We start from the raw sequence: 21,995 nt of genomic DNA, 5'->3' as shown, positions 1-21,995 counted from the left end.
GCAAGTATATTTTTAGTTATGATACCAAGATATGGCAAGAAAATCAATGGTCATTCCTTAATAAAATACAAGACTGTCCACAATGCAGTTTATAGGTTCCTTAAGGCTCAAAGAAATGATAGCCAACTAATTATATGTTGCCAGCCTTCTTACACAAAAGCTTATGCATTTATTAACCACCTTAATAACACATTTATACTGATATATACATATGTCCTATAAGTAGAATAAACAATGCATGAAAATGCAACCCTACCAAATTTACTATACAAAAAGTTAATCAGTACCACATCACTATAGTCAGCTGTTCCTTGGTATCTCCTGAAGATTCCAGGATTCCCCCCAGTTGTCAGAATCTAAGAACATAAAATCCCTTACATAAAGTGGCATAGAATCTCTAGATTACTTACAATACCTAATACAATGTAAATACTATGCAGTTGTAAATAGAATAATAATAGTGTGTATACAGTTGCCAGTATGTGGCAAATTCAAGCTTTGCTTTTTGGAACTTTCTGGAATTATTTTAATATTTTAGATCCACAGTTCAATTCATGGATGCAGAACCCACAAATATGTAGGACTGACTAAAAAGGTTACTTTTCTTGGCTTTCAAACATTTTGATTTCCTTTCGAGACACAGTTTATGTGACTGTATTGTGGTTATCAAAGAATGTAACAAGTTTTTCTTCCTTTCATTCGTTATTTGAAATATTATCAAAACAACAAATCTATAAAATTTCTAATAATGTGTATCAAAATAATTCCATGGGAAAATTCACATAAGCTACATCTTCGATCCAACTCAAGATGAAACACTATGCTGCACTGGTACTAAATAGCAAGAAAAAAGTATGTTACCAGTATCTTACTTCATTCAGACTGCTGTAACAAAATAGTACAGATTGGGTGGTTTAAAAACAACAGAAATTTCTCACAATTCTGGACATTGGAAGTATAGGATCAGGGTGCTGGTATGGTTAGAGTTCTGGTGAAGGTTCTCCTTTGATCTGCACACTGCTGAGTTCTTGCTCTGTCTTCTCATGGCAGAAGAAGCCTAGGAGGTTCCCTTCATAAAAGCAGTGACCACATTTGTAAGAGTTCCTCCTTGGTGCCTGATGACCTCCTAAAGGCCCCACTTGCCAATATCATCGTCTTTAGGGGTTGGGATTTCAATATACAAATTTTCAAAGGACATAATCAGACCACAACAACTAGCAAACACAAACTGGGAGTAGAGTAAATCTTGGGACAAACCATATTTATTTGAGGAAGTCAAAAGAAAAGCTTTTTAAGTAGGTTCTCTACCTACAATGAACTGTATCACATATGCAGAGTCTGATATTTTTGGCAAAATGTTGAAGATATGTAAACAATATACCTTTATGTACAAAAGACTAGTTGACTGCCCATGAAGACAACCACTAAGTCACCTTCTCAAGCTTGTTTCTTAAGATTATTAAAAACTAGTCCTTAGTCTCAAACACATTCATCACCTAGGTAAGTGTTCAGGAACTCACAGATTAAGAACCACAAACCACATCTGTGAAACTTCTCTTCTTCTTAGATTTAATTATGTACATATTCTGGCCTCAGATTTTGAACCTAGAGTTTTCACACTTGGGAAGTAAAATCAGAGCAAAGTGAGATGAAACCATATGAAGGTTTATTTTATCCCCCTTAGTTATATTTATATTACTGAAACCAGGTAAAGGCGTATTCCCTGTATATTAATTTTCACTGCTGAAAAATTCTCAGACAAAAAATATGTTTCACAAATTACCTGATGAATCTTTTCTTACTAAAGTTGTATAAAATTTAACTGAGGCTGTTTAACTAGCCTTGCCCTTAATTTCATCTTACTATAGTTGATAACTTCAAAACGTTAAAAAAGGTTATGATCTAAACTCCTAGTAAAATATAAACACAAAAAACTTGGAACGCACATAAAAATACACCAGTAACACAAAGTAAGGCCAAGATATACTCAATGCAACATTTTATTGTATTTCTTAGCTGTGGTTCCTTCCTTTCCCTTATCTCAGCTAAGGGATAGTTTAAGAAAGACTTAGCTTATAGAATTTTTTATGAAATTAGATTTTCATTTATACATTGTAATTTAATTTTTCATAAAACTCAAAACTATGGGTTACAATGTATGACTTTTGACAATGAAAAAACATACACAATCTACTTTGTATAGTAAAGAATAATCTACTTATTTTACCATTAAAAGTTGTCTTACTTGAGTAAAAACACTGTCAACAAATACATCAAAACTTTCAACGTTAAGAAAATTGGGTATTACCTAGAATAGAGTTTTTTCAACTACTAATCTTACAAATTCAAAATTACTACTCAAACCTGTATTCTAAAAACTGCATTTTGGAAATCCTTTTATTATGATGGTGGCAACATAAAATGATGAAAAGAATACACAAGTTACCAAAATTAGTATATAAAAATACACATGGCTACATATATCTGAAAATAGCCCCTTTTCTTGACTTCAAATGCAGATTTCTGCTTTCCTTAAATTTTATCAAAAATCTCAGGAGACCATCTAGGTAACTGGAACATACAGAAAGACTCTGTAAACAGACTAGTTGGAACTAGGGCTTATCACAGTCTACAATAATAAGGCAATTTATTCAAAACATCCATTAACTGGAAGTAAAGTAATCACAGTGGGGAAGGCATCTCTTTTCTTCTTTCTTTCTTCCCACTGTTTTAACAGCAGATATTGTGATCTTCTACCCCTAAGTTCCATCACATTAAAAGAACAAAGTGTTAACATTTTACTTAATATAATTCAGTTTCATCAGGTTTTTATACAAATATAATAAATACTTTAAAACAATGAAAATAAATCAGTGTGCCTTAAACTACATTCATGCTGAATGAAGTTTTATTCTTCTTAACAGGTGATGACCAAAATTCAAACTGTAGAACAATCCTCAGAAACTTTGAGTTCACTTTAGATCTGTTAAGTGAAAAGAACATCAGATCAATGGAAAAAATAATTCTTACAATACTGCATATAGGACCCCCTTAGACTATCTGGAAAATAAATCCTTGAACAAAAATTCTGTATACCAACCAGATTTTTTCTCAATTCCTGTCTGTTGTCAGTAAATCTCTACGAGAACATTCGATGTTATGCAGCCTATTCTTAATAAAGTTTAGCATCTCATTCTTTCCTTTCATGCTAGTGATCAGACACTTTTTGTTTTGGAACTGGGAACAGACATGGGGAGGTATAATTCCCTTAAGAATGACAGAAGTGTGGTACTAAACCAAATTCTTCTCTGAGTCAACTTAATCATAGGAGTGAAACAAGTAAATCACCTGGCAAAATGACTCTGGAAAAAGTAGGACTGATAGGTAATAAACATAAACCTAACCAAAGTATTCAAAATAACACAAATTCTTTTAATCACCATTGTCTTTAGTTTCTTTCCCAACAAGGCTGCTTAGACACAGTACCAAAGAAAGTGTTGGCATAGATCCAGAAATGTGTTTTCTTTTTCTTCTGAGAGAAGACTTAATTCTGTGGCTGGGTATTCAAGCATTCACTCTGGTTATATTCCTAGCCTTCAACTCCGGCTCAGTTGTCAAAACGTTCAAGTCTCTGTTAATATACTACACAACTGTTGCATTTTACATTCTTGCCACAGAAAATAATTGTCAGTTCTACTGTCAAAGTATTAATTGAGCCACAAAAACTCTCTGACAAAACTAACAAAATGTTAGTTAAATAGAGAGAACAGCATTTCTAAGAAATCTGTTGTCAGCATTAGAGACCACCTATGCTACAAAGATGTCATTAAACAGAATTTATTCAATTACTGGATTTTTTCTTCTTATATGATCAGTTTATAGAACTTCCGATTTGTAACTCTGATTCATAAAACTGGGACTTCAATTTTCGAAAACACAGCTAACTGATTTTTTTTTCAGCCACAATTTAGCAGACTTGAGATGCTCATTTTAGCATTTACATAATTTATAATCACAAACATATAACAGACAATGACAAAAGCATCATAAATAAATAATGCAAACTGAAACAGTTACGTCAAAATTTTGGACCTTCTGATAGGAAAAGTATAATGTAAAAAATATTTAAAAACATTAGAACAATATTTTTCTAATCATTTTTCATTTTCTATTTCTGGGTAATTGTTCACTTCAATTTAAAATTCAACTTCTCTGTCTGAAAATGCTCTTAATAAAGATGTTGGTGATTGAAAGATTGTGAATCTTTTCTTCTTGAAAAATTTAGCTAATTGTGCTGCACAATCTTTGTCAGGAACAAATACTCTAGGTATTCTAAAATCTCACCTTCGTATCCAATAAAACACTAATATTTTTGGACTTTTTGTTTCTAAACTACACTTTTAATACAGAGTTACAAAAAAAAAAAAATGGCCTAATAAGCTTGACTGGAGGTAAGCTTGATGGTGGTAAGCCATACCACCATCCCAATTACTTAACATGCAATTTCAAGAAAATCAGGGCGAATTTCACGTAAATATAGTAACAGGAGAACAGTTAGGCATTTAACACTCTTACTCTCACTGTTTTATTACTAAGAAAAACAACCTTTTTCCACAAACTCCAAATCAAGAGTTTGGTCAATAGTGATATATGACAAATAAAATCATGTAACCTCTAAATACATAGGCAACACGCCTCCGTTTTAAGGCTTTGGAGAATATTGCAAGTTCAATGCTTCAGCAAGTTGGCTTAAATATGATTTTCTTCTTTTAACATACTTGGGAGATGGCATATTTTTTAAAGCTGTCTGCTAAACTTAATAGCTATCACTGTAGACATTCTTATCCAGTAAGCTATCATTATGGAGTACCCACTGTCAAAGCTAACTGATCGTTTCAAAGAAAGAAGAGTTTCAAGAACTACAAGGTTTCTCAAAGTTTAAAAAGTCTGACTAGAGGGTTTCTGAATACTAATGAATATTCAAATTTATGGATAAGTCTCAAAATATATTCAATTTAAGTGTTCAACATTCTGAGATTAAAAGTAAAGATCTGATTACCTTCACAAACAAAACAATCAAAAAACCACAAGGTTCATCCACTACTTACATCATCAATGTCTTCATCATCATCTCCAATGTCATCAAACTGGATTTCATCATCATCTCCAGCACCAAAGGTGTCTGTTTCATTAATTTTTGCTAAAAACACAGTAACAATATACTCATATATATAAAATCAAGATGTTACTAGGTGGATTGCCTACTAAAAGAAATAATACTGAAACAGTAAAGAATACTAAAACACTGAACTATACAACAAGACTCTTATAGGTAGTCTTCAATTCAACCATTTCATTTGAAGAAAAATCTTCCTACAAACAACTCATCACACAACGCAAATTCACACTGAAACCTCCAGAAGTTTACTGCAAAGTCATTACAATGAAGAGTATATGCACTATAATTTTATTTTGTTCAAAAAGATATAAGTAAGGCAGGCTGGCTCTAATTACACTAACTTAGTAGCTATTATATTTCTGAAGTATGCTTCAAAAAGGGCTTGTACACGTTAACAACTTACCCTTGGCATGTATAAACTTCTAAGAACATCCACTTCACCAACCATTGGATAACTAACCAAATGAGTGTTAACCACTGGATAGACTTAGCAAATCAGTCAGAAAAACATTCAAATCATGCTTATTCCTAAGCAACAAAAGTAACAAAGTATTGATCTGATTTCCAGATATCTTATTATTTCTTAAAAGGCCAATAATTTCATCAGAAGTTTCATGCTTATTCAAAAATCTCATAATTTTATAATAAAATGCAATGGAGTAAAGTAAATCAAATAAAATAGCTTCCAAGTTAAACATGTGAGCTTATTATATTGCCTCTTTTACGTTACTAGAAATTTACTTTAATCTTTTCAAGTTTACTACAGTAAGAATGCAATACTTTTTCCTTTAAGAAATAAAAGGAGTATCTGTTAAAAACACACACACTCCACAAAACTCTCTGGGATAGTACTATGCTAAGTGAAACTGAACATTGTTTTCTATAAAAATCAATACAAGTACCATAACTGTTGCCCTCATTTAGCTGAAGACAGATCATCTCTTAAGAACTGTTTAAAACACTGTAACTAATGTATACTTTTAATAGATATTATATACAAGTCCAGAGTTTATAAACTTTTACACTCCCCACCAAAAGAACATTTATTAGGAAGAGAATTCAATTTATTACTAAATTATTAATATTTTGAAGGATATACATACTTAAAGCTAATTTAATCACATATGTAAAAAATATGTAAAAGAGATAATTCTGTCAAAACTGCTTCACCTAAACACTAACGAGCTAATATTACTGTAAGACAGGGAAACGTAATAACTTTAACATTAATTACCATGTTCTGGAAGCTCGCCATAAGCCTTCAGACTTCTAGCTTCATCTGCATTGTACTTTAAAATTACATCAGCTTTGTTATCCTTGGAGAATAACAAGTAACCAACAAAACCGGTTATGCCAAAATATCATCAGTTGTCTCATAAATTACTTTCTAATTAAACACACTAAGAGAAAACTCACTGTTCCATTACAAATTCTCTGTTTTTCTTCACCTTCCCTCTATCTTCTTTAAAAAAAAACCTTGTCAAGAAGTTTGCATTCAAATAATGAATAGCCTAGAAGAATTACTTATAGAATTCACTTTAATAAAATAAAGAGAAAAAAGGAAAAAAAGGGGAGCGGGGAGGAAAGAAAAAGAGAAAAAGATGCAATGTGGTCCTTGGCCACGCTATAATTCAAACTGCAAGTGGTATTATTACCCAAGAAAATCAGTAAGCCTTTCTATAAACAGTGGTTCTTAGGGTACCTTACCTATTAGAATTGTTTGTGGAACTTTAAAAAGATAACCATATCTCCTGAAAATTGACAGACCTGAGGTAAAGTCCAAAAATCTGTATTTAAAAAGCTCTTTTGGGTGTTTCTGAGGCAAATATCCCTCAGAACTACTGCCCTAAAATGTTCACGTTTCTCCATTTTAAAGAATCTGAGTCATTTACGGAAGAAAAAATGAGTTTGAATGCTGACAATTAACCTAGAAAAGATCTCAAGAAAGGCAACTGAAATCATCACAGTGATGCAACTGCAATGTAATATAAACCAACACTTCTGAAACTGTAATGTGCACACAAAACACACAGGGATTGTGTTAAAATTCTCATACTGACTCAGTAGATATAAGATCGGGCTAATAACCTGTTAACTTGCTTCCAGATGGTGGTGATGCTGCTATTATCTTTGGATTACTTTGAATAGCAAGGATATGTAATTATTCGCAAAAGATTAAGAATCAGAAGAGCTGTTCGTAGCTACCACATTAATTTTAGAATAGGAATCCCTTAAGAATTGTGGTTTCACTGTCCACAAAACAGAATTAAACTGGGAATTAATAACTGTTCTCTCCACTTTGGGGGTTTATATAAAGTTAAACCAAGAAAATGGACATGAAAATGATATATTTTTATGGACAAATTAACAAGTTTTTATTGTAGAATATTAAAAAAGAAAAGACTATCAATGTATGATCCAGTTCATAAAAATAGATACACGAAGCAAATTCAGTAAAGTTTCAGGTTATAAAGTCAACACAAAAATCAGTTATGTCTGTATAAACTAGTAATGAACTATCTAAAAAAGAAATCAAGAAAACCTCATTTATAGCATCGATTTATAGCATCGAACACAAATACTCAGAAATAAATTCAACCAAGGAGGTAAAAGATCTATACACTGACAACTATAAGATACTGATGAAAGAAACTGAAGACACAAACGGAAATGTATCCCACATTCTTGAACTGAAATAATTAATACTACTGAAGTGTCCATATTACCCAAAGTAATTTACAGATTCAACGTAATTCCTATAAAAATTTCAGTGGCATTTTTTTTCACAGACAGATAAAGTTATATGGAACCACAAACACTCCAAATCGCCAAAGCAGTCTTGAGAAAGTACAAAGCTGGAGGCATCACACTTCCTGATTTCAAAATACAGTTGTCAAAACAGTAAGGCACTGGCATTAAAAGAGTCCTGTTGAACGTATTAAAGTCTGCACCCAATATGTTGTAAGCTGGAATATTAAAAGCCTTCCTGGTCTAGGGAACATGAAGATGGGGAAAATAATAAAAAAAAAAAAAGAGTCCTGTTGACTAATGGAAGAGAATTGAGAACCGAGCAATAAAATTTTGCAAAAATGGTCAACTAATTCTTAACAAGGGAACCAAGACAATACAGTGTAGAAAAGACACTCTTCAATAAATAGGATTGGGAAAACTGACTACTTACATGAAATTGACCCCTTTCGTACACCAAAAACTGCCTGAAATTAACCTGAAATAGATCAAAGACTTAAACACAAGCCCTGAAGCCATAAAACTACTGAAAGAGAACAAAGAAAGGGTACTTGATATTTATCTTGGCAACTGTTTTATGGATATGACACCAAAGGCATAAGCAACAAAAGCAAAAAACCCACAAGTGGAACTACATCACTCTAAAAAGCTTTTGCACAGCAGAGGAAATCATCAACAAAATTAAAAGACAACCTACTAGATAGGAGAAAATATTTGCAAATGATATGACCAAAAAGGGATTAATATCCAACATATATAAATCCTGCCATTTGCAACAACATGGATGAACCTGGAGGGCAGTTAGCTAAGAGAAATAAAAAATAAGTCAGACAAAGAAAGACAAATACTGTATGATCTCACTCATATGTGGAATCTGGGCTGTGCATAAACTCATCAAGGATCTGGAAAGGTCCTAATCTCCCAGTTCGGAGTGACCCTGAAAGTCTGCACAAGCATGAAATTAAGAATAAGAGAGTATTACTGCCTGGATGAGTGTTAGAAGGTATGCTCCAACATGCACAGATTCCATATGCAAAAGCTGGGAGGCTTACTGGTTTTAATGAAATCTCACACATGGGCTGTTTGCTAAGATAAACAAGCATTCAGTGACCACACACAAGAAAAAGATACAGACCATACAGAATGTGTTTCAGAAAAATCCCTCAACAAACAACAGGATGAACAAACCCTGCGAGAAGAAATCTAATTTCCAGTCTTGCCATGTTATATTTGCATTTTCTAGTTTTCAACAAAAAAATTATCAGACACAGAAAGAAATAAGAAAGGGTGGTCGCACACAAGAAAAGAAGTCATTACTAACTGTTGCTGAGAAAACCCAGAAGTTTTACTTAACAAAGACTTTACATTAGTTACTATAAATATATTTAAAGAACTAAAAGAAACCATGTCAAAAAAACTTTGTCAGAATATTTCACTAAATAGAGAAAATCAAGAGATACGGATAATTTTAAAAAATAAAAATTATGGCAATGAAAAGTATATTAATTGACCTCAAAATGCCGCTTTCAATCACAAACAGATCATGTAAAAAATCAACAAGGAAGAAGACTGAAACTTTACAAACCAGTTAGACCCAACCGATTATCTATGAAAAACTTGACCTGATAATAGAGACAGCAATCATTTCACTCACAACAAATTAAACACAGATGATGGGTGCGATAGAAATCAGATGAATTTCAGACTCACAATGCATATATAGTCTGAAGGCTGACATCATAGAGGGCAACTATCATGTTCTTTTCTAAGTGTTCATCTCAAATTTATAACATACACTTAAAAAATAGTTTGTACGGTTACTACTGAGTGCATGTCTTATCCTTCTACTATACAACTGTAAAAACTTTTTTGGAGATTGGAAGGTTTGACTTATTCAGCTGCATCATCTAGAATAGTGGTTTACCAAACTTGGACTTGAGACCTCTAAATTTTAAAATAAAATAGTAATTGGGACGCCGCCATAAAATTACTAAATTTTTGTTTTGATGAGTAAGAACATAATAAAAACCACCATCATATACTACTGTTCTTATTTCACAAAAGGTAATTTTAAAAAATATATTTAACAAGCAAAATGGAGGGGAGTTCCCCAGTGGTGCAGTGGTTAGTACTCAGCACTTTCACTGCAGTAGCATGGGTACAATCCCTCGTCAGGGAATTAAGAGCCTCAAGCTGCAGCACAGCCAAGAAAAAAAAAAAAAAAAGTAAAGGAAAATGGATAATTTAGCTATGTGAAAAACACCATACAAAACGTGCATATCTTCTCATTTCACTACAGAACAGTGAACAAATCAGCCTGCACCAATAAATATTTCACTGACTGACATTTGGGAACCATAACCCCTGAATATCTAGCACAATGCCTAGAATACAACTGAACATTAAATGAATGAGGACACGGGACTTCCCTGGTGGTGCAGCAGCTAAGACTCTGTGCTCCCAGTGCAGGTGGCCAGGTTCGATCCCTGGTTAGGGAACTAGATCCCACATGGCACAACTAAGAGGTCGCGTGCCACAACTAAAAAAAGATCCTGCATGCCACAACGGAGATCCCCCACGTGGCAACAAAGATCCCACCTGCCACAACTAAGACCCGACGCAGCCAAATAAAATATAAATAAATATTAAAAAATAATAATAATAACAGGGGCTTCCCTGGTGGCGCAGTGGTTGAGAGTCCGCCTGCCAGGGCAGGAGACACAGGTTCACGCCCCGCTCCGGGAAGATCCCATATGCCGCAGAGCAGTTAGGCCCGTGAGCCATGGCCGCTTAGTCTGCGCGTCCAGATCCTGTGCTCCGCAACGGGAGAGGCCACAACAGTGAGAGGCCCACGTACCGCAAAAACAAAAAAAAAAATAGTAATAATAATAAAATAAATGAATGAGGACAGAATGATGGTCTATGGTATTTATCCAAAATTGTAAGAGAATACTTACTGCACGTGATATTTAAAATAAAAACAGTACTAACCAGTTTTCCCACAAAACACATGTATCATTTAATCAGTCATGGGAACTATCCCAAACAAGGTACATCCTATAGTCTTGAATACAACTGGACCTTAATAAATTTTGACGACAGAATGGTGAGAAGTCATAATTGGCTAGGACTGCTTAAATATGCTTTTATTGCATCTTCTAAATATTAACGACTTACTAAATACAAGGGCACTACAAATTTAAATGTGATTGTTACCTGATAGTCTCGAAGACCAACCAATATAATGTCTGAGGTATTTATCCAAACCTATAAAATAAAATTTATTGTATATTATATTCAAAATAAAAACAAGTTATAGAGTGCAATGTTAAATCATTCTTCCTACAAAAAATATGTACTATTCACCCAGTGTGGAAAACGTATTTACTAGGAAATAGGGAAAAACTATAGAATATAGTATACTGTGGGTGTGTGTGTGTACACATGCGTGTGTGAGACAGACTCTAGTTATACAGTATATTAAGAAAAAGCTATAGTATACAGTTTGTGTCAAATTTTCTATTTTAGGATGTTAAAAATACATAATTATTTTATTTCAATTACCTGAGTTTAAAAATTACAAAAACATCATTATTTGTCAGGTAAATGAAAGACCTTTAATCACAAATCACTCCTGAGATATTTAGTTATTTAACATATATGAAAATCAGTCACCTACACAAATACAGCCACCCAGTCACCAATCTACATAAATACAGGACCAAATCCCACCATTAACTGGAAAAGAACGACTTAACAGACCAAATATATTTTTTAAATAAAAAAATTAGTGTTGAAGGAACTTTTAAACAATGTGATCAATAAATCCGCCTGAACTACTAAAAACTATGATCTAACATATTCCAAATTTTCCTAATATCATGTACAGCTGTTTCCCCCAAACCAAAATCTTAACCAAGGAACACATACTATACTTAATTAGCAATTACTTTAGTCTCCTTTAATCTTAAAACAATTCTCCAGCTTTTTTTGTTTCTTTCATGGCATAACATTTAAGAGTCTACATCATTTGTTTTATAGACTGAATCTGTCTAATTGTTTCCTCAACAGTATACATTTCTGGCATAAATCCAACATAGGTGAAGCAAATAATTCTTTGTAAATATAATCCTCTATTATGAAAGTTATCACGGATCTTCTATAATTTTATGTATTTAGATTGCCACATAAATCACTATTTTTGAAGTCTTCGGGAACTCACAAAAATGAGTCGCTTGGCCCATATATTATCTAAAGCAGAGCCAAGTTTTTAAAAGGTAAATTTTGTATTAAAGTAAAATAAATCTCCATACCTACCTTTTTCCTCAATTTTCCTCTTATATGACATAACCTCTTCACACCATCAAAACACATTGCTTCCAATCTTCCATTTCCCAACATTTTGATTACCTGAGCATATTCTTAGGGAGGAAAAAAAACAAAAGAAAAAACTGTAAAATACTGCTTAATTTTTCTTAAAATGTAACAATTGATATTAAGTTGGTAACTTCACTTTTACTGCTAACTTTGGATCAAACCATAATTTTTTTAAAAAGAAAGGCTTGTTCAGTGAAAATTTTAAGTATTCTACCACGTGAGAGCTATCTGAAAGAGACATATAATAATCTTATCCAAGAAAATGAGACCACACTTCATCTGTTGAACCATTTCTATAGCCTTTTCCAGCTATGCTTATATACTTTACCCTCTTATTTTTAGAGCAAATAAAAACCTACAGAAGTTGAAAACACTGATATAAGCATTAGCCAGTATGGAGCAATCTCTTCTAGATTTAAATGACAAAAGCAGGCATGGGAGTAAGGAGAAAGAAACAGGTAATTAATATAAAACCTTCACACTACTAAATTTCTTCTAAGGACTAACATCACAGAGACCCTGGACTATTTATAATTACACTGAGAGGTAAATGAGATCTACACTGTGGGGCTGATAAGTTGAGTCCCTTTCACCACAGGCCAATGAACCTAGCTTTACTGCTCAGCTCTTCTTCAATATGGGAGAAAATGAGAGAGAAAAGAATTTAAAAATTGGCCCTGAAAACAAACTTCTAATGTAAGGAGATACTATGAAGGCTAAGTAACTGATTATCTTTAGCCAGACAACATGTTTTCATATAATTAATAAAGATGCTGATTTTCTAGTGGCTTGCAGTATGGCATGAATAAGTACACAGTTTTTTAATAAAGTGCTGGAAATTACTAAAACAAACGGAGAAATGTGAATGTAGATTATACACTAGGTCAGCAATATTCAGTAGAATTTTTCCATTGAGGGAAAATTATATATCTGAATTAAACACAATATGTTCATTGATAGCTCAAATTTAATTTCAATTCATTTCAATAGCCACACATGGCTAGTGGCTACCATAAAAAACAGTACTTACTAAATAACAGTATAATCTTAAGGTTAAATTTCTAGTGACCATTCTACTGTAGCTATCCAGGAGAAAGCCCTTGTTCTTAGGAGACACATGCTGAAGGACTTAGGGCTAAAGTCTGTAACTGTATATAACTATATCTGCTAATAAGAAAGTTAAAAAGGTTAGTAAAAATTTTCATGTACATATACAAAGAGAAAATAAATACACAAAGAAAACTTTAAAAACTAGTGAATCTAGGTAAAGAATAGATGGGAGTTTGGTGTACTCATATTCCAACTTTTCTGTAGGCTTAACTTTTCTTTTAGAAGGAAAAAACTGCTTCAGTCAATTTAGTTTACTCATTTTTAATTTTAGTCTGCACTTACTTAAAAAGTCAGTCAACAATTATCAGTTGTTTTATTAAATTTTATGATCGTGTGCTAGCAGCACTGGAGTAGTGAGGGTCTGATAGTCTTGGATGTATTTGTCATACTCTACTAAATAATGTATAACATTACCCACTATTACACTAGAGTAGGAAATTTTCAGTGTTGGCAGCCACCCTTACTCTGCTCTAAACCCTGAAATTCACTCTCACTTATATAATGCTTTTCCACATAGAACAAAGAAAACTATGTTTACAGAAATGCCACCAATTAATCCTCTATCAGAAATAGTATACAATGGGTTATTCAGTAGACAAATTCTGAAGAAGTGTGGGGTACTATAAATGAATAAAAGCAACTCTTCTGGATTGTGACTAAGATCCATTTTAGGTTAAAGACTGGAATTCATATTATCAAAAAAAGACATTAATAACTTCAAAATTCTTACCTTGTCCATCTTCTTTAAACACTAATTCTCTTTTTTCAGATTCATTCTCATTCTTACCCCTGCGCCTGTTTTTACCTCCTTTACCTAATTGATTTAAAAAGTGAATAAAAAATTAAGTGTTATTATCTATATAATATCTTACAAACTAAACTTGAAACAAGCTAAAATAAGACTTTAAACTTTATAAAAACAGAAAAGTAAAAAAAAATTATCATTTAAAGAGCAGTACAATATTAACAGAACTCTAAGTAAGATTTTTAAAATTTAACCTAATTTGGTTACCCAATAATTACAATTTGTCAAAGGTTTTCTTTTAAATCCCTTACCAGATAAACATATTATCAAGCACATATCTTACTTTGACATTTAGATTTGGATTTTTCTGATATAAAACTACTTCTTATACGGAAGTAGAGAGAACAAAAATCCCATTAACAGGGATAACTATTAACATTTTATTGTCCATGCTTTCAAATTAAAATTGTATTCCGTATAGTCTCTTCTACAACTTATTTTAATCCCACATTGCTGTGCTATACTAAAAGGTAGGTGGTCTTCACAATTCCCTGACGTATCTGGATTCACTATCCTATACATTAAGGACACATCATTCAAGAGGGAAAAAAGTGTTTATTTCAAGATATAAAACATGCCAGAACTTCAAAATACACTGGAAGCTCTGTTAGGACAAGGGTAATACCTGCTTTGCTTACTTAGTTATATATCGCAGTTTGCCAGTTTTTCACATAAACCAAGAGTAGTTCCTATATTTCTAAATGAATGAAAATTTAAAAATCATATGTCCTTAGTTTGGCATAATGCTTCAATAAAATGTAGATTTCCTGGAAGTATTAAAAAAAAAAAAAAAGAGGGACCTCCCTGGTGGTGCAGTGGTTAAGAATCCACCTGCCAGTGCAGGGTTCACGGGTTCGATCCCTGATCCAGGAATATCCCACGTGCCGCAAAGCAACTAAGCTGTGCACCACAACTAACTACTCAGCCTGTGCTCTAGAGCCTGCGAGCCACAACACTGAGCCCACACGCCACAACTACTGAAGCTCGCGGGCTCTAGGGCCTGCGGGCTGCAACTACTGAGCCTGCATGCTCCAACTACCGAATCCATGCGCCTAGAGCCCATGCTGTGCAACAAGAGAAGCCACCACAGTGAGAAGACTGCGCACCACAATGAAGAGCAGCCCCCACTCACTGCAACTAGAGAAAGCCCGCGCGCAGCCACGCAGACCCAACGCCGTCAGAAATAAGATAAAATAAATTTTTTAAAAAAGAAGAAAAAAGTGATGTCTTTAAAGGGTAGGAGCATCTTACCCCAAATGTTCTTAAGTGGGTCAGAGGATGTGTTGTTTTTTTTTCTGATTTAAGAATGGATTTCTAAGATTTCTAAAGAAAACAAGCCACATGAGTAAAGCAAAAGTTATTCAACATATGGTCCAAAGTAATTTTATATTCTTACTTGGGTAACCTTCACTGACACTATGTTCACAGGGTTTTTGAATTTTCAAATGAAGAAAAAATATCTATAGAGTTTTATTTCTACATTACTAAACTTCACCTCAAAAATTCAGGAGTCCTAACAACAGGTTTCAACTAAGTAACCTAGAAAATAACAGATTGGTTTTACATACACAGATTGAAATATCAAATTCAGGATGATTATCTCCAGAAAGAGAGGAAGAAAGGAGATTTCAGAGAGGTACACAGATGTCTTTAACTGAAGGTATGTTGTAATTCTTAAATTCAGAAGTATAATTTCCAGGAGTTTAGTCTATATTAACCATACCTTAAAAACCCCTTATTTTACTATCAAGTAATAAAATCCATTTAAAATTGTCTTTTGAAAGAACTGAGAATACAACAATGTATTGTATTCAATACAGATACTGAATATTTCAATATCAATATTGATACTGAAAGATAGTTCATCTTTCTTTCTAAAACTAAGTTCAAGCAAATTTCACAGATCTCTTCCTTAAATCAGATGTTGTAAATCAACTCTAATTAAAATTTCTAATAAAAAATCAGATGTGATTTGCAGATATTCTCTGATGTCATCTTACTTAGGCATCAGTTAGTTTAAAAGTCCTACAGAAGGAGGGAACTTACTATCTAAGTTCCTAAGGATGGAGAAAAGCATAGGAAGACAACATTAACAAAAATTTATTAGACATACAATAAGTGCCAAGTTGTAGTAATCCAAGATTCATAAAACAGGTATTATTCCCTTTAGAATATACAATCTAGTGAGGGAGGCTGAAACTTCATTACTAGAAATACGGGTGGAAACAAGATATTTTTTGAAAGGTACTGTTATTTGTGAGATAATCATGAATTATATACATAAGGAAAACACTGGTATAAGCCTTATCTAATTTACCGAACATATGGTTAGAAAGACAACCCTACTGTTGCACTTAATAATTAGCAGGAAAACACTTGCTAGAAAAACAATCTGTGAGCTGGTTTGTGGGCCACAGAGAGCAGTGAACTCAACAGGGCAAGCAAAGAGCTGTGACCAAGTATCGCAAGGCAAAGTAAGTGGTGACAGCTACAAAGAGAAAATGAAGTAGAATCCGTGCAGCAAGCGGTTAAGTAGAAAGGAGACACAGTAGATATGAGTGTCAAGAATCAATAATGAAGGGACATTTCTTGTAGACTGTGAAATGTGGTGCTATGCTGCCTTCTTTGCCCTTATAGTTTCCTAGGAGGCGCTGTAGAGATTAAAAATGACAGAACTCAGGTCTCTAGAAAGGAAAACTTCTTTAAGGAGTGACGGTCCGACTGCTCTGCTTTACTTAGGTTAGGACTCCCATTTTGGAAGTTCCAAGCAACGTTATTGTCGAATGTGATAATTCGTGAACGGTTTGCCTCAGAATAACGATGGGTAGAAATATTTACTACCAGAATCTATGCTATGAGAAAAGAAGGCTGAAAACTTTTGTAAATGTATAACATACCTTGTAAACAAGAATGTTCAAGTTTGTGACGTAAGGAGGAAAGTAAACAGGCAGAGATGAACCTAAATACGTCACAAGCTTTCACCTAGTGTTTACACAGAAGCAATGTCTTCACCAACAGTCCACAAAGAGAATATGTACGAAGATTTAACGGTCACAAAAGCAAGAATCACTGGTTAAAAAGTGGTCCTGGTCAGTCCTGGGAAGGGCCCAACGCCGGAGAGGCCAGGCGGCCCAGAAGAGGCTCTCCAGGTTCGTGACGCGCCGCTAGTTAGCCTGCCGTGAACCAGGAACAAATTTTACACTCTCCGTCTAGAGGCCCTTAGAATAATGGCGTCGGTTGTATAGCAACGTGAGCAAAGTGGGAGGGAGATAGGAGTCGCTTCCCAGCTCCTATCCCGACAACAGATTCCCACTCAGAGACACCAACCAAGCACGAGAAAGAAGAACTACCACCGCCGCGAGTCACTGCCAACGACACCAAGCCGAGCAAAACCATGGTTTCGGAAGCCAAGGCGTTACCTTTATTTTTGGGCATGGCGGTAACTAAGACCTCAGCGTTTCCAACTGGGTTCCGGTGTTGGTGGCGCTGCCAGGTAATCCTCCGAGGTGCCGAAAGAAATTAGTAGTTGCAGACTCCGAACAGACAACTCAAGCGAGCTCCGCAGGCAGCCACGCTTACTGGCAAGCAAACGGCTGCGCAGGTGGCTTCACGACTTCCCCATCCCCCAAGCTCGACCGCTCCCCTCCGTCCCCGCGACTGCGCAGGCGTAGCCCACAGCTAGTGACTTCCCGAGGCTAGAGAAAGTGAGACACACTGGGGGCGGTTCCGGTAGGAAAATGGAATCTTTAGAGCGCCACGCCCTGCGCTGACAAGAGGAGGAATCAAGTATAGAGTAGGCCCACGACGTTATCCTACTTGGAAATCACCCGAGCTGTCTCCTGCTCTTGAATACACTTCTGCTACTCTGTAATAATTGCCTTTTCCAGAAAATGTCTTGACTGTTAACTTTTATGTTACCTGTCTTCCTTTTCAGAGAAACAAATTCCAGCATGATGCTCCTGTAAGAAGTCTCTGCCTAACACATGAAAAGCGGTGGAGGAAGCAGTGAGAAAAGGGTGTGTGTCTCTCAAAGCTCCCAAACAAAAGGGCATAGGTTCAGAGACAGGAACCTCTTGAGGTTCGTTAGAGATCCCACTCTGAAAGATTTCAGTGCTCCAAGGCAGGGGCTCTTGGTAGTAGAGGGGTAGAGCACCAAGAGTGTGGCTCCAGTGCCAGTTAGGGCCGGAAGCAGGTTCATCCTGAGTGAGGAGAACTGCTTCCCCAAGCTGCTTAACAGGGAGGAGTGGGAAGAGCCCCTGTAGTTCCTCAGAGCTCCATCACTGAGAACTGGGAGGACGTGAAAGGCTGGTTACTGGGTCAAGGTGCCTGAAATGCCTAAATTAACAATCTCTTTTTCAATCTCTGCCTCTTGGCAAAAACAGTAGAAACTAGAGGGATTTTTTTTTTTTTTTTTTTTTTTTCATTTAGGAGACTTCATTTGCTGGAGTTGAAGATGAAGAATTTCAGCAGTGTTCCTTTTAGGTGGCTTACCTAGAAGGTGAGAGAGCTGGTTTACCAGATTAACTAAATCTGCGTGGACATAGTTTCCCATTCCATCCTGGTCCTTTTAACCACAAGGGGAAAACAATCCTTATTTAGTCCATTAGTAAACAAGAGTTAAAAGCTACCCAGGGGAATCAACATTTAAAGGAAGAACAAGAATTCAACAATTATTTGAAGTCAATTGTAATAGTCATGAACAGGTTCATCAGATTTTGTGTGCGAGCCTGAATTTCGTTACAACCAGCAGGCTTTGGAAAAGCCCTAGGAATTTCTCCATGAAGTTGCCTGATGACCGTCTGAGCGTGATCATATAATAAGTTAGTGGGCTCATCTCCCAGTTGTAATTCTAGAGACCTTTGAGGACTTTCCCAATTAGGGGTTTTCATCTGAGGCTGGGCATGCCCTTCACAGCACATTATCAGCTGATATAAATCAGAGAAACTAGGTTGGTAAGTTTGAATGAATATATTAATTTCGTTAACAAATCTATGAGAGTCTTTGGTTATGTTAGGAAAATCTTTGACTATGGCTTGCAGTTCAGCTTTAGTCCAGTGAGAATAAGAAATTAAGGGTTTAGCTTCTGGATCCTTAGAAGGCTTAATTTTAAAGGGACAAATGCCGATGGGTACAGAGGAAAAGCGGGTGGGGAGAGTTTCAGGGAAAAAGGAAGTTTGGTTAATAGAATTAGTATAGAGGATTTGAGGGTATAGGGGAGGCATAGGTACAAGAAAAGGAGGAAGATGGCACGGAGGCAGAGCCTGAGACAAAGAAGCCAAGGAAGAGAAGCCTGAGGCTTTGGAAACCATTTTATCTGTCTTTATCATTTTCTTGCCTCAGTTAATCTTAAAAATCTTGTTTTGCAGAAAGAAAATTTTAGACTGCTGATAATGTTCAGAAGCTTCAAAACACCAATCAAAACAAGCAATCCACTTTAGTTCTGGAAATTTTTGAGCCATTGTAGCCCAATGCAGTTTTAAGGAAATTAAGTTAAACTGAACTTTTTATTAGTTGTTCATATTGTTATCTGGGCAAGCCAGATCTAGCATTGGATGAAAACTGCTAAATGAAAAAATTCGGAAATGTCTCTAGAATTATAACCTGAGACCAGCTCACAAACTTAGTATATGATCAGGCTCAGGCAGTCACCAGGCAACTTAATGGAGAAATTCTTAGGGCTTTTCTAAAGCCTGTTGATTGGAACAATATTCAGGCTTGCACACAAAATCTGAAAAACCTGTTTATGAATATTACAATCAACTTCAGACTCTTTTTTTAGAGAAAATTCTGTTCTTCTTTCAGATACTGATTCCATCTGGGTAGATTTAAACTCTATGTTTAATAATGGACTGAATGAGAATTGTTTTCCCCTTCTTTTAAAAAGGACTAGGATGGAATGGGAAACTATGTCCACCCAGATTTAGTTAATCTGGTAAGCCAGCTCTCTCACCTTCTATGTAAGTCACCTAAAAGCAACACTGCTGAAATTCTTCATCTTCAACTCCAGCAAATGAAGTATTCTACATGAAACAAAAATCCCCCTAGTTTCTACTGTTTTTGCAAAGAGGCAGGAGATTGAAAAAGACGTTGTTAATTTAAGTATTTCAGGAGGCACTTTGACCCTGTACTCAGCCTTTCACATCCTCCTGAGGCAGGAGATAAGATGGGCCCCAGATAAGATAAGGTAGACATTTACAACTGGCCTCCTGTTTGTATTTCATAGGGCAGGAAAAGTGGGCTTCAGGCCAGACACAACTAGCCTCCTGTTTGCATTTCCTGAGGCAGGAGACAGGTGGGCTCCAGCTTAGGCATTTACAATCAGCCTGCTGTTTGCTCTCTAGAATGGAAGTTACTACAGAAACGGGGTAAACAATCAGGCTTTGTCTTTTGCGGATGCCTTAAGATAACAGTCATGGCCGGAACAGAGAGGGGCAAAACCTTGTTTGAGTAAAAGCCAAGGGATCTCCGCGACTCCCCTCCTTGGGGCAAGGGAGACACTACGCATGTGCAGAAAGACTCCTTGGGGGTTAAAAGTCAGGGAACAACTCCAGGCTATGGTGACTCTTGCTTCTCCCAGATGCCTGCGCGTCAGGGTCCATCTTGGCTGAGAGGTGCGTGCACACCTAGGGGAAAGGTCCTGAGACAAATTAGCCAGGGCTGGAGTGGGAATAGGGGGACAAAACAAGACGACTGGCAAGAAGGAAGACAAAGACCTGGAAGAGCTGCCCTTTTATAAAGAATTTAAGAGTTTCCCAAAGGCATGACTCTCTGAGTTCGCCCATGCACCTTTCTGCAAGTACTTTGCTTTTCCAATAATTTTTTACTTTTCTCTTTACCTTCTGCCTTCTCACCTGAATTCATTCTCGAGTAGGCAGGCAACAACTAGGGATCCAGGCCCTAGCGGCTGGCCCCTGTGGTTAGGACTCCTGGTCTGGAAGCTGAGATCTTGCTGTAAGCTTCCACTTACTGTTGCCTGCATCCAAAATCAATCCCAGTTCTCAGTGATGGAGCTCTGAGGAACTACAGGGGCTCTTCCCACTCCTCCCTGTTAAGCAGCTTGGGGAAGCAGTTCTCCTCACTCAGGATGAACCTGCTTCCGGCCCTAACTGGCACTGGAGCCACACTCTTGGTGCTCTACCCCTCTACTACCAAGAGCCCCTGCCTTGGAGCACTGAAATCTTTCAGAGTGGGATCTCTAATGAACCTCAAGAGGTTCCTGTCTCTGAACCTATGCCCTTTTGTTCGGGCGCTTTGAGAGACACACACCCTTTTCTCACTGCTTCCTCTACCACTTTTCATGTATTAGGCAGAGGACTTCTTACAGGAGCATCATGCTGGGATTGCTCCTCCCCAAAATGGAAACTAATTCTAGAATTGACAGTAGTCATCAAAGTCATCAACCAGGTGAATTAAATGACGCTTTGACATCTTTTATGTGTTGCGTCTCTGTCAGTACGAGAGCACATTCTGGAAAAGCTGATCATTTGTCCCTATTGAATCAGCTACCACCTTTCCTACAGGCAAAAATCTTCAACTGATGTTGGCAAAATTTACAGCAAACTTTCCAAAAACATTCAAATAAACCCCTCAATACCTCTTCCCATAAAAGGGTTAATAAAGAGGTGCTTCAAAACATAAAGGCCATTACAGAAGACTACGAGACTCAGGATCTTATCATCTCTTGTAATAGCTCCTGTAACACTCTCATATTATCAGTAAGAAAACATAAGGGCCAGGCTTCCCTGGTGGCACAGTGGTTGAGAGTCTGCCTGCCGA

The 21,995-nt window shown here is 35.9% G+C and overlaps 1 protein-coding gene across 1 annotated transcript; it reads right to left on the bottom strand.

Moving 5' to 3' along the window:
• Positions 1 to 42: 42 nt before the first annotated feature.
• On the bottom strand, positions 43 to 17,832 carry LOC115849782 (eukaryotic translation initiation factor 1A, X-chromosomal-like). The gene is made up of 7 exons (XM_030851391.3): positions 17,639 to 17,832; positions 14,145 to 14,228; positions 12,245 to 12,348; positions 11,144 to 11,194; positions 6,414 to 6,495; positions 5,109 to 5,200; positions 43 to 2,983 (listed from the first exon to the last, which is right to left on the bottom strand). The coding sequence occupies exons 1-7, from the start codon at positions 17,652 to 17,654 to the stop codon at positions 2,978 to 2,980; spliced, it is 435 nt and encodes a 144-aa protein (XP_030707251.1). The 5' UTR covers positions 17,655 to 17,832; the 3' UTR covers positions 43 to 2,977.
• Between the last annotated feature and the right edge of the window lie 4,163 nt (positions 17,833 to 21,995).

The sequence above is a fragment of the Globicephala melas genome, chromosome Y (genome assembly GCF_963455315.2).
Source record: "Globicephala melas chromosome Y, mGloMel1.2, whole genome shotgun sequence".
Classification (NCBI taxonomy): Eukaryota; Metazoa; Chordata; class Mammalia; order Artiodactyla; family Delphinidae; genus Globicephala; species Globicephala melas.
This window is presented reverse-complemented; position numbering and strand designations above follow the sequence as displayed.